The 16829-nt window shown below is 35.1% G+C and overlaps 1 protein-coding gene across 1 annotated transcript; it reads left to right on the top strand.

The window, feature by feature from the left end:
• Positions 1-9432: 9432 nt before the first annotated feature.
• Positions 9433-15094, top strand: LOC134705798 (uncharacterized). The gene is made up of 2 exons (XM_063564515.1): positions 9433-9519; positions 9830-15094. The coding sequence occupies exons 1-2, from the start codon at positions 9433-9435 to the stop codon at positions 15092-15094; spliced, it is 5352 nt and encodes a 1783-aa protein (XP_063420585.1).
• Positions 15095-16829: the final 1735 nt, after the last annotated feature.

A 16829-nucleotide genomic window follows, 5' to 3' on the forward strand; every position in this document is an offset into this window, starting at 1 on the left:
CTACTTTCTGTTTGCTATTTTTACTAGGCCGCACCACTGCCAGTAAACATGATATCCTTCCACTTTCCTGGATTGATATCCCCAAAAGATGCAAGATTTTTTTTAAAGTCTATATATATCTTTCAATTCAGCATAAACCTATAATCAAACAGAAAAAATTGAGTTCAGAAAAAAATTCAGAAAAAAATGCACTATTTTGTTTCCCTCCATGTTTTGACATGCACCGGAAATTGGAGTTGTAATACAAGACTGGTACCTATAACATTAATGAAATGTCTTAAAAAAATAATTCATTTACTTAGTTTCATTAAGTAGCCATATTTGAACATAAAAAATGCCATTATTAGAACTGTTTGGCTATATTTATAAAAATAACCCCACTATTAAAGCAGTACCCCTTTCTGAAAACAGGCAAAATTTGGAAATCAGTCATGTCTACTAAATGATCTGTAAATCTCATTCTAGTCTATCTTCATGAATGTTTTTCTATTATTTGGATACTTTGGAGCTAGAAGAGTATTCTGATCTATTATTTTTATTTTTTTCCTCCTGTTTAAATGAACCACATTCAATAGTTTACCCCTCCCCCTTTTTTCAATGAAATCTACACAAGTGGGCCTCTTGTTTAAGTCAAAATTGAAAAACTACCCAAAACTTTTTCATATTGAAGAATGTGCTACAATACAACTATCTGGACACAAGAAATACCATACCTTTCTCTTGTTTCACTATACTGGTCTTTAACCATGCCTACTATATCATGGTTTTTAGCCTGTACTTGACCCACCTATGCATATAAAACTTGAAATAAAATTCAAGAAAAAGCAAAATGAATACTCAAGTTAGTGTTTTTGGTAAGAATATTGATTACTTGACACACCTAATCACAAAAAACCATGTCATGATGGATAGTTTTAGAAAAATTCAACTTTTTAAACAAATTTTTAACCCAAATATGGAAATTTCAATTAACCATGCAGTGCCGCAGACAGGAAAAGAAGTATATACTCATGAAAAATTAACATTTTGTGAAAATCTTTTCACCAAAAGTTCATTTTATACATATTCTACCTAAATGTCAACAATTGAGCCGTGAAAATAATAACACTAAAGAAAAAACAGTAATTTTGTATGTAGCTGTCTCTTCAACTTTGCTCTTATTTTCAATAAAACTGTGCAACTGAAGATTGCATCATAAGAAGAAGAATCCATTGAGAAAAAAATCTTTCTATGTTCTTTTTGATTAAAAATCATGTATGTAATACCATCAAAATCTCAATTTGCCTCAAACTGTTGTGCTTTATATCTATTAATACTTTTGAATGGTGTCTAGTATGAAAATGCATAATTATTACATAATTTCAGTTTTTTCAGTGTAACTTGATACCCCATAATTTTTTTCTCTTAAAAAGTTCTTTAATCATGATGTTTTATCATTCTGGGCACACATAAGTCCACATGAGCTACTTTCTTGCAGTGAACATATGAACAAATTACCCTATGCAGGTTGCAGTCTTGTAATTGACTGCTCCATAGGCTTACATGTTAAACAGCTGATCTTTGAAAATAAAAAAATAAAAAATGCTACATAGAAAAAAAAAATCATGTTCATATCATGTATGTACTAATGTGAAATTGTGATTTAATCGAAAAAAAAGGGGGTGTTGCCACGAAGAATAAAAAGTTACGCAATCCTGAAGTCAAAACATTGTTTTTCTACTTTCTGTTTGCTATTTTTACTAGGCCGCACCACTGCCAGTAAACATGATATCCTTCCACTTTCCTGGATTGATATCCCCAAAAGATGCAAGATTTTTTTTAAAGTCTATATATATCTTTCAATTCAGCATAAACCTATAATCAAACAGAAAAAATTGAGTTCAGAAAAAAATTCAGAAAAAAATGCACTATTTTGTTTCCCTCCATGTTTTGACATGCACCGGAAATTGGAGTTGTAATACAAGACTGGTACCTACATGTTGTAGAAAGCATTGAATCTAGTTCATTAAACTACAATTATGAACAAAGGAAGATAACTCTAATTTTAAAATATTTTACTTTTGCAACATTATACAGATATCCGATTCCTGCACTTCCCTGGAGATTCCGTATATCGTCAGGTTATCAGAATTCCAATGGGGACTAACTATGCACCACTTATTGCGGACCTGTTTTTGTATTGCTATGAGTTACAATTTATGACAAAAATCAGCAAAGACCCATCGACACAACATCTGATAAACATTTAATAATATTTTAGATATTTGGATGATATTTTGGCTCTCAATAATGACGACTTCAGTGTGTATACTAAAGAAATTTATTATGTTGAACTTACTTTAGATAAAGCTAATACTGACAATGACCACTGCCCTTTCCTCGATCTTGATATCTATATCACTAACGGAAAGCTTAATACTAAAATTTATTATGATAAAATCCATGTTTAGATGGTGACGTTCCCTTGTCACCATCTTACGTATGTAACAATTTTTTAGATTTTACGAGAGACATTTGTGTATTACTGAAAAATTATTACACCAGGGTTTTCGATATCTCAAACTAGTCAAAACATTTAGTAAAATTTTATCATCGGTGTAAGGACATCATTCGTAAATATAGCTCAACATGCAGACTTCTTATACGTTCAGGTATTTCACATCAATTTTTTTATGGAAATATTCTTTATAAAGCACAAAAATGTCAGTATTCACCTCAGAAACTAACAAAACCTTTAAATATACTTATTAAGAAGGGATATACTTACGATACTGTTGTCAGGTCATTAAAGATAGCATTTTTTTGGCGTTAATACTGATTCACTTATAGGGTCTTTGCATCGGAACTAAACACATTTATAAAAAAAAACCAGTTGTTGGCATGACACGGGTTATGTTCTTCTCATATATGTTATGATGATATGATACTAAACCCCTAACGGGAGGGATTGTGCCTGATATTCATATGATGACATCATAATCTTTCAATCAGTTTAATTGAAATCTGGAGCTGGCATGTCAGTTAACTGCTAGTAGTCTATTGTTATTTATGTATATTACTGTCATTTTGTTTATTTTCTATGGTTACATCTTCTGACATCAGACTCGGACTTCTCTTGAACTGAATTTTAAATGTGCGTATTGGTAATATGTGTTTACTTTTCTACATTGGCTAGAGTTATAGGGGGATGGTTGAGATATCATAAACATGCTTAACCCCGTCGCATTTTTGCGCCTGTCCAAAGTCAGGAACCTCTGGCCTTTGTTAGTCTTGTTTTATTTTAATTTTAGTTTCTTGTGTACAATTTAGAAATTAGTATGGCGTTCATTATCACTGAACTAGTATATATTTGTTTAGGGGCCAGCTGAAGGACGCCTCCGAGTGCGGGGAATTTCTCGCTACATTGAAGACCTGTTGGTGACCTTCTGCTGTTGTTTTTTTTCTATGGTCGGGTTGTTGTCTCTTTGACACATTCCCCATTTCCATTTTCAATTTTATTGAACCGTAAAAATGAGGTCAAGCTCAAATTATTTCTGAGCGACTGATATATAGGTCATAGAATATTTCCATATACCAAGTATAGTTGACTTATGGCATATAGTTTAAGATAAAAGTACCAAAACTCAAAAATGTTGACCACTGAACCATGAAAATGAGGTCAAGGTCAGACGCCATCTACCAGTTAGACATGTACACCTTACAATAATTCCATACAACAAGTACAGTGAACCTATTGCATGTAGTATATTAAAAACAGACAAAAACACAAAAACTTAACTATAACAACTGAAACATGAAAATGAGGTCTAGGTAAGATGACACCTGCCAGTTGGACATGTACACTTTACAGTCCTTCCATACACCGAATATACTAGACCTATTGCTTATAATATCTGAGAAATGGACTTAACCTTGTTCACTGATCTATGAAATGAGGTCAATGAACCGTAAAATTAAGGTTAAGGTCAAATAAAATCCGCGAGACAGACATGTACATCATAAAATATTTCCATACACCACTATTGCATACAGTATTAGAAAACTAGAGGCCCTAAAGAGTCGGTGTCGCTCTCCTTGGTCTATGTGCATATTAAACAAAGGACAGATGGATTCATGACAACATTGTGTTTGCGTGATGTTTGTAGATCTTACTTTACGTATCATTCTTGCTACTTACAATTATCTCTATCAAAAATGAACTTGGCTCATTAGTTACAGAGAAAAATATTTATATACAAAATTTATGAAATTATTAAAAAATTACTATAAAGGGCAATAACTCCTCAACGGGTCAACTGACCATTTTGGTCAGGTTGACTTATTTGTAGATCTTACTTTGCTAAACATTATTGCTGTTGAAAGTTTATCTCTAAATATCTAAAGTAATATTCAAGATGATAACCAATATGGTCCAATATCCAAAAATCTAAATACATGGTTAGATTCAGTATATCATAGAACTTCAAGAATTCAATTTTTGATGAAATCAAAAAATGTTCAATTTTAGACCCTTTAGACCTAAATGTGGACCAATTTGATAACCAGTCCCAAATATTAAAAATCTAAATACATGGTTAGATTCAGCATATTGAAGAACCCCATAATATTCAATTTTTGTTGAAATCAAACAAAGTTTAATTTTGGACCCCGATTTGGACCAACTTGAAAATTGGGCCCATAATCAAAAATATAAGTACATGTTTAGATTCAGCATATCAAAGAACCAAAAGAAATTCATTTTTTGTTAAAATCAAACTAAGTAAACTAAGTTTAATTTTAGACCCTTTGGATCTTAATGTAGACCAATTTGAAAACAGGACCAAAAATTAAGAATCTAAATACACGGTTAGATTTGGCATATCAAAGAACCCCTATAAGTTATTTTTTGATGAAATCCAACAAAGTTAAATTTTGGACCCTTTTGGCCTAAACTGTTTGGACCAAAACTCTCAAAATCAATCCCAACCTTCCTTTTGTGGCTATTCACCTTTGATTTTCTATTTACTTATACTAAAGTTATTGTGCAAAAACCAAGAAAATAAGATTTTTGTGGGTAAAATCCTTGTTCATGAAATATTTACACTTACCTGCCTCCTTAACTAATTGCAATTTCCCTCTTCTTCCCTATACGTTCGTCGAGTTTTTTTAATATAAATACGGTAATACCTCTAGTTATCTCCCTTACGAAGTTACGTAACTGTTCAGTTTCTCGAGACCAATATTTAAAAAAGATTCCTCGAGAGGGGAGGAGGGCGGGTGAGGCTGGTAATTGTAAATATTTCATGAACAAGGATTTTACCCACAAAAATCCTATTTCACTTCAATATTTCCACTTACCTGCCTCCTTAACTAATTGCAAAAGAATTTGCAGCCCTACTAAAGGAGGTGGGAAAGGAATTAAATAAGGAATTAAAAAAATATATTCACCTATTTTTGTCTTCCTCTCTTGAAAGAATCCAAAATTGCTGACTTTGCAAAAATGGACTGGTGGTCTGGAACATCCTTCAAATAGAATGAAGTGAAAGTAGTTTCAGATGTCCAGTGAGCTGCTTTTAAAATTTCTTCAGCTGATACACCACAAAATAAAGCCCATGAAGTGAACCTAAACTGTTGGGACCAAAACTCCCCAAATCAATCCCAACCTTTCTTTTGTGGTCATATTAAAACCTTAATAATATGTTTAAATTTCATAGATTTCTATTTACTTATACTAAAGTTAAAGTGCGGAAACCAAATCACGGTCTTCGGACGACGCCAACGTCATACAAATATACGAACAGTTTATGTTGTCTCATTGGCAATCATACCACATCTTTTTTTATATGTATAAAATAATTTGTTAAAACAATATGTAGTCATGGCTAAATAACTACTATTTTCACTGATCATTTCATTTTTAAAACAATATTTGTTCTTCTTTTTTTTCTCAAAAAGATACTAAAAGATGATTGTTAAATACAAAAAAAATAAATGGCAGAAAATGCAATATTGCCATAAATTTTTAAAAATTTCTAACAAGACTTACATAAAAAAAATTGTCCCTTTGTATTTAAAAACACATTTCAGTAAATCCAAACCAATCATACAGGGTGGAAAAGGGGGCTTAATATGAAAACAAAATTTGAATTGATTATGGAAAGTGTAATATGACGATGAAGTAATGATTCTTTGGCTTCTACCGTCTGTTTCGTCTGCCTTTAATTTCAATACACAATAAATAAAAGGTCACTTAATTTATAAAAAATGATAAATAGGCAAAGATATTAGAATTTTCAAAAAAATATTCCCAAATCAACTTCAAATACACTTAGATGTCTTGAACTTTTATAGTTACTCCCCCTGTCAATTACATTTTACTTTATAATGAAATGTAATTGACTTCATTTTAATATTTTCTTATTTTACCTTAATAATTCATATAAAAAGATTATCTTAGATATATATATATATACTGAATTGACTGTATGACATGTAAACAAATTAGAACATTTCACCTTTTTGAGGGACTTATTTTGAAATTATAAATTATTTTCCAGCACTCTAAACTATCACACACGAGAAAACATACTGGGTGGCTACACCTGAAGTGACGTATGTGAACTTTTGGGGATTCTGCACAATGCAGGATTAATTAAAAACAATTTAGCAAACAAATAGACAATATATATGTTGTGTACATGTTATCATTTATAATTTGCATTTTGACTTTGTACAAATTGTAATTTGTACAAAAAGTGCATGTACAAAATAATGAATATTTGACAAAAATTCACTTATAACTTGTACAATAATTCATATTATTGTATAGCAATATAATATTTCCCACAGAAAGTAACCAAAAGTTAGCGTGCAATAAATCTTCAAAATTCATGACGTTATCAACGAGAAAATCTTAGTTTAAACCAATTTTTACTTTCAAATATTATATTGCTATACAATAAAAGGGTTATTGCATGCATATTGTCCCTCGTAGAACATATATTGCACTCGAAAGCTCGTGCAATATAAGATTCTACTCGGGACAATATTCACCAATATTCATGCAATAACCCTATAATATGTATTGTAACGTGTAACCGGGCGGGGACGTTTAGATGTTTTTATCCTCGGGTTCGTACCAGTTTCCTGGATTTGAAAAGCAATTCAAAAGTTCTAAAGTCAATAAAAAGTTACACTATCACTATCAAATATGAAAGAAATACTTAACTACATACAACGATTTTCAACACCTATCAACCTAACCCGAACTTGTTGAATTAAAACTGTTTAAAACCCTTTCTGTCCGATACTGTTTAAAACCAACTGTTTGAAACTATAGTCTGGAACCTAAATGTATAGAACTGGTTTGAAACCTAAATGTATAAAACTGGTCTGGAACCTAAATGTATGAAACCGGTCAGACGGTTTGGAACTATTGTCTGAAACCTAAATGTTTGGAACCTGTCTGGAACCTAAATGTTTGAAACTGGTCAGACGGTTTGGAACTATTGTCTGAAACCTAAATGTTTGGAACCTGTCTGGAACCTAAATGTTTGAAACTGGTCAGACGGTTTGGAACTATTGTCTGAAACCTAAATGTTTGGAACCTGTCTGAAACCTAAATGTTTGGAACCTGTCTGAAACCTAAATGTTTGAAACGGGTCAGACGGTTTGGAACTATTGTCTGAAACCTAAATGTTTGGAACCTGTCTGAAACCTAAATGTTTGAAACGGGTCAAACGGTTTGGAACTATTGTCTGAAACCTGAATAAAACGAATGTATGGAAACTATTCAAACTGTTGTAAACTTTCGACGTATGAAACTTGATTAAAATATATTTATAAAACGGTTGGAACAAGGTAGCACTAAGGTATGGTTTAACAGCAAACACTCACTGCAATAGTGAGAGATGTGGAACGCAAAACCTTAGCACTAACCCTGTTTATACAACTTCTACGTAACCGAAACTATTTATATCTTCTCAACAGGTTTCAAACACTCCACTTGTGAATACTCCACTTGTGAATACTCCTGCTACTCGTCTTTAAATTTTAACGGTCCAACCTTTTTTTAATCTTCTTCTTACGACGTATCTGATAAGAATGACAATTTACACAACAAATGGAAGTTTTTAACGACCTTGACTGGCTATACAGCCCTTGCACGGTCGGTTCAATTTAATTTACACACTGGATAGCTACCCACTATTTATACTTTTAACGCGGACCTCGAAGAGAGCACCCTAGTAACAACTGTACAGGTAAAGCGTCTGGTAGCAACCAAGGATAAAGGGATGATTTTAGATACAGTTTTCAACGATAAAAAGATGATATGGGAAACTAATAGAGATATCGGAAAACATATAACTGTAAAATTATTATAACCTTCTTAAACATTGTTAAACTGCAAATTCGTAACAGTATTTTGGTGAAAATACCGTTGTTAGTAAGTAAGTAATGACTTTATTTAAAGAGGATGACATAATTAGCTTTCGCTTATCTACCTTGAGGCCCTCACGTTGTTATTAAATGACCTTACAGTACATCTTATTTACAAAATACAAAAGTGTTTTTTATCATTCGTTTGGGCAGATGAGTGAATCATAGCATAATAAATTGCATCTTTTGACTTTCACATTTATCTCTGACTTTTTAATCAATTTTTGACTGCTAGTTACTTTGGGGTCAATTGCTGTGGTCATAAACCTTGTGTCAAAATTTCATAGATTTCTATTTACTTAAACAAAGGTTATAGTGCGAAAACCAAGAAAAATGCTTACTATATTTGGGCCCCTTTTGGCCCCCAATTCCTAAACTGTTGGGACCAAAACTCCCAAAATCAATCCCACCCTTCCTTTTGTGGTCATAAACCTTGTGTTTGAATTTCATAGATTTCTATTTTCTTATACTAAAGTTATATATATATAGTGCGAAAACCAAATGTCTTCGGACGACGACGACGACGCCAACGTGATACCAATATACGACCAAAATTTTTTCAATTTTTGCGGTCGTATGAAAACGACCAATTTTCCTTGAAATCTCCAATTCAGGGCCAGAAACCAAACAACCGATTGTTCAATTCATCTGAAAATTTCAGGGCAGATCGATCTAGGCTTGCTTATCAATTTTACCTCTCGTCAGATTTGCTCTAAATGCTATGGTTTCAGAGATATTAGCCAAAATCTACATTTCACCCCATTGTTCTATTTTTAGCCATGGCGGCAATCTGGGGTGGTTGGTCAGGTCACCGGACACATTTTTATAAATTAGATACCCAAATGATAATTGTGGCCAAGTTTGGTTTAATTTGGACAGTTTCCGAAAAGAAGATATTGTAAAAGTTGAGGACGCCGGACGCAAAAGCTCACTTGGCCCTTTGGGCCAGGAGAGCTAATAAAGACCATAACTCAAAATCTTAACTTTGAACCATGAAAATGAGGTCAAGGTCAGATGACACCTGCCAGTTGGACATTAGCACCTTACAATCCTTTCCATACACCAAATATACTTGTCAAAGATTCACGACCTTGTTCAAACGTACCCAACGTTACTATTGTTGACGTAACGTTATTGTAACGCAAACTTGTATGGGATCTGAATTATAGAATTGAAAGCAACACAACGTCTTTTTATTGCCTACAAAAGCGAAGTACTAACCCTAGCATCATAGCATCTTACATATTGGTACCGTGACCAGGATAAGCTGAAAGCAGTGAGAGGAGGCCACAGAAGCGCCGTAACCAGACAGATTCACAAAACTGACGAGAAAATCAACGAAGGAGAGATCACCCGACGGGACATTCATAGTGCCATTGAAAACCTTGAACGTAAACATGAACTTTTGCAGAAACTAGACGCTGAAATATTGGATTCCTTGGATGCAGAAAGTGTGGAACAGGAAATTTTGGATGCAGACGAATTTAATCAGCATATAGACATTAATATTCGCCGCTACAAAGAATGTGATTTGGAGTTGAAATCAAGTACACCTCAGGATTCGGTGAGTCAATTAACCTCAAGTATCGTACAAAATACTAGTACAACGCATTCATCTTCAAATAATTTCAATCAGAATACAAATCAGCACATGCAAACATCGACAAGTGCAAACTCACAAGGAGAATATGAGATCAACAGAGATCCGCCATTAAATGAAACTTATAAGTTCTATCACAAACTTCCAAAACTAGATTTGCCGACTTTTTCGGGAGATTTACTTCTATGGCAAACTTTCTGGGAATCGTACGAAACTACTGTCCATACAAACCCATCATTGACAAACGTACAACGTTTCACATACTTGAAGGCCCAGCTTCACGGAGAAGCGGAAAGTTGCATATCGGGATTGTCACTTACACACGCAAACTATGAGCAAGCAATTTCATTACTACAAGCGCGATATGGTCAACAAGGAATCATTATTGATGCACATATGCAAAAACTAGTCGATTTGCCAAACCCCACAATGTCATTAAACAGTCTCAGAACATTCTATGACAAAGTTGAAACTAGTATTAGAGGCCTAGAATCACTAGGACAGTGTCAAACAAATTTTGGAACAGTACTTACACCCATCATCTTTAGAAAACTACCACCGGAATTGAGAACTACATTGACAAGAGAGCATGATACAAGTACATGGACCATAGACTTACTACGGAAGGCTATAGGTAAGGAGCTGCGCGCTCAACAAGCTGGCCACGCTATGAACACAGATAATTTAACCCCTACCGCATCGTTTGTAACAAAGGCTACAATGAAAGGAAATTATAGACCAGTCAATAGAGTACACACAAATTCCAGGAACAACACTGAATCGAATAAACCCAAGCCATGCATATTTTGCAACAAATCCCATTCAGCTGTTGATTGCTCAGAGATTAAAGATAATGCCAGTCGTTACGAAATAGTCAAGAAAAAACAACTTTGTTTCAACTGTTTTGGTAAACATAAGATATCAGAATGTAGATCACGATATAAATGTCGTAAATGTGACAAGAGACATCACACTGCTCTATGTAATCAGGAAATTCAAGCACCTGTACCTCCCGCTGATGCCGCCGCTGTCAATACAGTAAATGTTAATGGAGAAGAAAGTAACCCTATGTCAACGTTTTACACGTCAACACCACAAGCACAGGCACACACCGAGATACTTCTTAAGACAGCAGTAGCACCTGTATGGTTCGAGGATCGGAGCGCGATGTCTAACATTTTACTAGATGAAGGGTCTCAGAAATCATTTATTTCAGAAGATTTAGCAGCACAATTACAACTTAAACCTTGTGGAAATTCTACAATTAGTTTATCAACTTTTGGAAACGCCAACCAGAACGTGAGACACATGGATAAGGCTCAGATTACTTTAGAAATTGAAACTGGTGGATTTATTCCTATGGATGTACTGATAGTACCGCGCATTGCCGCACCCCTCAGTAATGTTACAAATGTCATCGCTTCAAAACTGCCATATCTCAAAGGATTACGATTAGCTAACCCAGTCACAGAGGATGGGAAATTTGAACTTTCTCTTTTAATTGGAGCGGACTACTATTGGAGTATTGTGCAGGATCACGTGATCAGAGGAGATGGGCCAACGGCCGTAAAATCCCGTTTGGGATACTTGTTGTCAGGACCGATGCATACTTTTACAGGAGAACAATCATCAACAGGAATGTTTAATGTACTGATTCAACATCAGCAAGAGGAAAGCAGCCTGGAAAAGTTTTGGGATTTAGAATCTATTGGTGTCAAAGCAGACGAATTAGAAACAACCACCATGAAAGACTTCAATGATGAATACGAAACAAAATGCATAACTTACCAAGATAATCGCTATACCGCAAAACTGCCATGGAGAAATGATTTCAATGAGTTACCTACGAACTATAATGTCACTTTACGCAGAACTTGTAATATGATCGATAGACTCAAAAAGGATACCAACATGCTGAAAATGTATGGCGACATAATTAAGGACCAAAAACGCCGAGGGTTCATTGAGCAGGTAACAGAAAATGGAAATCAGTCAAACAGAATTCACTACATTCCTCACCATGCAGTAAAAAAGGACTCATCTACGACTCCTATACGTATAGTCTATGATTGTAGTTGTAACGAATCACCTCACAAGGCTAGTTTAAACGATTGTCTCATGTCAGTTCCGCCGATGTTAAACGATTTGACGGGAATTTTAGCTAGATTCAGATTATACAAGCACGCAGTGACTACCGACATAGAGAAAGCGTTTTTGAATGTCGAACTGGATAAAGAAGATAGGGACGTCACAAGATTTTTTTGGTTGAGTGATCCATCTGACCCAGACAGTCCACTGATAACTTACCGTTTTAGAGTCGTTCTATTTGGAACTACATGCTCACCTTACATCTTGAATGCCACCCTTATGAAGCACTTCAAACTCAATTCTTGTAAAACAGCCGAGATACTGAAAAACGACCTGTATGTTGACAATGTTTTGTCAAGCTTCTGGGATGAGAAAGAAATGCTGAAATTCTACAGAGAATCACGAGATTTATTGGCAAGAGGAGGATTCAATCTGAGATCATGGACGTCAAATAGCACAGAATTACTACGCTTAGCCCAATCTGAAAAATGCATAGAAAGAGATACGAACATCAAAATTCTTGGTCTCCGTTGGAATGTGAACAACGATCAAATCTCGTTTCGAAACAACATAAATACAACAACGGAAAGGATAATAACAAAACGTGAGATCTTAAAACAATCTTCAAACATTTATGATCCGCTAGGTCTGCTTAGCCCCGTCACCGTCAGAACAAAGATGTTAATGCAATTGTTGTGGAAAGAAAAGTTTGCATGGGACTGCCCTTTACCAAAAGAAATCGAATCAACATGGAGTGATTTGACCAAAGATCTACAATTTGCAATGAACATTGAGATTCCTAGATGTTATTTTGAGTGTTCAGGAATAACGGACATTGAAACAGCAGAATTACATATTTTCACAGATTCAAGTCAACTAGCTTATGGAACCTGTGCGTATCTTGTCACAGAAAAGGAGTCTGCATTAGTAATGGCAAAGAATCGAGTTGCCCCATTGAAAAGTGTCACTCTACCTAATCTTGAACTGATGGCTGCCTTTTTAGGGGCTCGACTTGCGAAACATCTTATTCATAATCTACATATTGGAAACTTACAAATCAACTTCTGGTGTGACAGTCAGATCGTTTTGAAATGGCTTCAATCAACAAAACCACTCAAAAAGTTTGTCGCAAACAGAGTCAAGGAAATTAAGGAGTCAAATGAAAATCAAAAATGGCGTTATTGTCCGACGGATGCAAATCCTGCAGATTTATTAACTAGAGGCATAACAGGAACGAAATTCATAAACAACAGATTATGGTTTCATGGACCCGAGTGGATAACAGACAAAACACAATGGCCAACATGGAGCGGAAACGAAATTGTTGAAAACGAGAATATAATGGAGATTCCCACTAATCAAACCTCAGAAAAACAGCACGTCTTACTCACATCTCAGAAACGTCAAGAATTAGGCATACATAAGATTATGGATATCGAACGTTATAGCAGTTTGAAGACATTAATACGTGTTACAGCCTATGTGATGAGATTTATACAAAACTGTAAGTTAGCACGGAGTGCTAGAACATTGTCGGAATTGACCGTTAATGAAATACAGCATGCTACATTGACATGGATACAAACGGTTCAGAAATCAGAATATCATGAAGTGTTTAATTATTTCAACAAATCTGTGACAGTTAAGCCGTCTATTGTAAGACAATTGAACTTGTACTTTGATGAAAAAAATGCACTTCGTTGCCGCGGGAGAATTCAACATGCACCTTTGGAGGAATCAGCTAAACATCCATACTTGTTACCTCCGTTACATAGACTCACTTCACTCATTATTATGGATGCTCATATCAATCATTTACATGAAGGCGTCAACTCTACCGTAACACACTTGCGACAAGTATACTGGATACCTCGAATTCGTCAACGAGTCAAAGTTATTCTTAGAAAATGCGTTAACTGTCGGAAAGTAACAGGGCATGCTTACCAACAACCTGATCCACCGCCACTGCCCAAAGAGAGGTTACACGAGGATATACCGTTTACTGTTACAGGCGTAGACTTTGCTGGTCCTATGTATGTGCGAAATACAGATAATATAAAATCAAAGGTATACTTATGTTTGTTTACATGTGCGTCGACGAGAGCTGTTCATTTAGAACTTGTGAATAACTTATCAGAACCTACATTTATGTTAGCCTTCAGAAGATTCGCAAGCAGGAGATCCTTACCGAAGTTACTAATATCTGACAATGCACTAACTTTTGAAGCAGCCAGTCGAGAAATCAAACATCTTACAAACTCAAATTTAGTGCGCGAAAGTCTAAGCTCTACAGGAACAAATTGGAAATTTATTACAAAGAAAGCTCCGTGGTTTGGTGGTTTCTATGAACGGTTGATTGGGTTAACGAAAATGTGTTTGAAGAAAGTATTAGGAAGTAACTGTGTCGATTTAGAGACTTTACAAACTGTGTTAACAGAGATCGAAGCAACTCTCAATGATAGACCTCTAACGTATGTTTCATCCGATCTTGCGGATCCAGAACCACTGACACCATCACATCTTTTGTATGGTCGAAAAATTACGCGACTTCCGTATCCAGTTAGTGAAAACAATGGACATTTTGAACCAATTAACTTTAACAAACGTGTTCAATTACAAAGAGACATTCTAAACCACTTTCAACAGCGATGGAAATATGAGTATTTGACCTCATTACGGGAACATCACAGAAGTGTAGGAAATAACGAACAATCGATAGCTATTGGTGATGTTGTTCAAATACATGACGAAATTTTAAGAAATTCATGGAAACTCGCCGTTGTCGAAGAACTGGTAAAAGGAGAGGATAATCTTATCAGAACTGTAAAACTTCGCACTAAAAACGGAACCACCAACCGCCCAATCACGAAATTATACCCAATCGAAGTGAACTGTATTGAATCTGAACCGGAGGATGTTACACGACCCAAGATGTTCCGTCAGGCGAAGTCAGATGCCGTACAAAAGATTCACGAGTGGACAAAATAACTTTTCAAATTATGATCGAAATAGACTGTTCAAATTCAAAGTGATTAATTCTTTCTTTTATGATACATAGACTTTAAAGTTAAGTGATGAATTATGATATATGTCTTCAATTTAGTCAAATTTTCATTTCATTTCTATTTATATTTCACTTTCGGCGCCCGGAGTGTCAAAGATTCACGACCTTGTTCAAACGTACCCAACGTTACTATTGTTGACGTAACGTTATTGTAACGCAAACTTGTATGGGATCTGAATTATAGAATTGAAAGCAACACAACGTCTTTTTATTGCCTACAAAAGCGAAGTACTAACCCTAGCATCATAGCATCTTACATAATACTAGACCTTTTTCTTAAACTGTTAAAGTATCCGAGATATGGACTTGATCACCAAAACTTAACCTTGTTCACCGATCTATAGATTGTCACGGTGAAGCGAAAAATTGTATGAAGGGCATGAGGATCTTGAAAATTACCCTCAGTCACTTAACAATGAAAATGAGGTCAAGTAAAGGACATGTGAGTGATGTGAAAGGTAGAAACTTCGTAACATAAGGCATTTATATACAAAGTATGAAGCATCCAGGTCTTCCACCTTCTAAAATTTAAAGCTTTAAAAAGAAAGTCAACTCAATAGACCACTTTCGAGTTCATCCGTCACCGGCAAAAACTCGTCAATTATACACGCCTTTATGACGTCATTTACCAGATAGAGGGGCTCGCCTGTATCCCTGCACTATTTACGTCCATCAAGCGTCTAAGTGATCGTTTTTGTGCAGGATAAACTAAAAATAATGGTTGCTCTGTAGGTACTTACTGACAATTCCCTAATGACAGCAGTGCTGATTGTCTATTTTCAGAATTCAATTTGCCGAATAATTCGTACAATATAGAATTATAATTTTCCAACCACTCGCTCAACATTGTAAGGAAGTGACGACGCCCCTAAACGCACAGATGACGTTGATAAAGGCGCGTATAATTGACGAGTTTTTTCCGGTGACGGATGAACTCGAAAGTGGTCTATTGCTGCTGGATCACTATACCCGTCGAGCTTTCTGCAAAAAGTCAAAGGCTTGACAAAAAGCTTCTCTTACTTATGAACGATGAAACTGAAAGGTCAGATGACACCTTCCAGTTGGACCTGTTCTTCCTAGTCCTTTTATACACCAAATATACTAGACCTATTGTTCATAGTATCTGAGATATGGGCTTGACCACCAAAACTTAACCTTGTTCACCGATCCACGAAATGAGTTTGAGGTCAAGTGAAATCTGATAAGCAGGAGGATCTTGCAAGGTACGCACATACAAAATATATTTACCCTATTACTCATTATAAAGTAACATTACAAAATATATCAACGGTTTTTCAAAGTCACTAAATCATGAAAATAAGGTCAAGGAAAATGGACATGAAGGAAGCTTTGGAACATAAGGCATCTATATACCAAGTATGAAGTATCCAGGTCTTAAACCATCTAAAATATACAGCTTTTAGGAAGCTAGCTTACAACGTATGTGGATCACTTTCCCCATGTTGATTTTTTTGCCACAAAAGGCAAAGGCTCAACAAAAATCCTATTACTGAAAGAAATCAAAATTCTTTTTTATCAAATCACTTGCACTGAACCACAAAAATGAGGTCAAGAACAGTTGACATTCGACGAAAACCTAATAACATAAGGCCACACTTGAAAATATTTTGGTTTGACCAAACCCTACCCAAAGGTTGA

This window comes from Mytilus trossulus, chromosome 2, assembly GCF_036588685.1.
Source record: "Mytilus trossulus isolate FHL-02 chromosome 2, PNRI_Mtr1.1.1.hap1, whole genome shotgun sequence".
NCBI lineage: Eukaryota > Metazoa > Mollusca > Bivalvia > Mytilida > Mytilidae > Mytilus > Mytilus trossulus.

What these genes read in the sequence shown, in the direction of transcription:
- LOC134705798 (XM_063564515.1), top strand. Translation starts at nt 9,433, where the DNA reads ATGACACCTGCCAGTTGGACATTAGCACCTTACAATCCTTTCCATACA. An exon ending in ATTCACGACCTTGTTCAAAC is followed by an intron (nt 9,520 to 9,829) that starts GTACCCAACGTT and finishes GAACTTTTGCAG; the next exon opens with AAACTAGACGCTGAAATATT.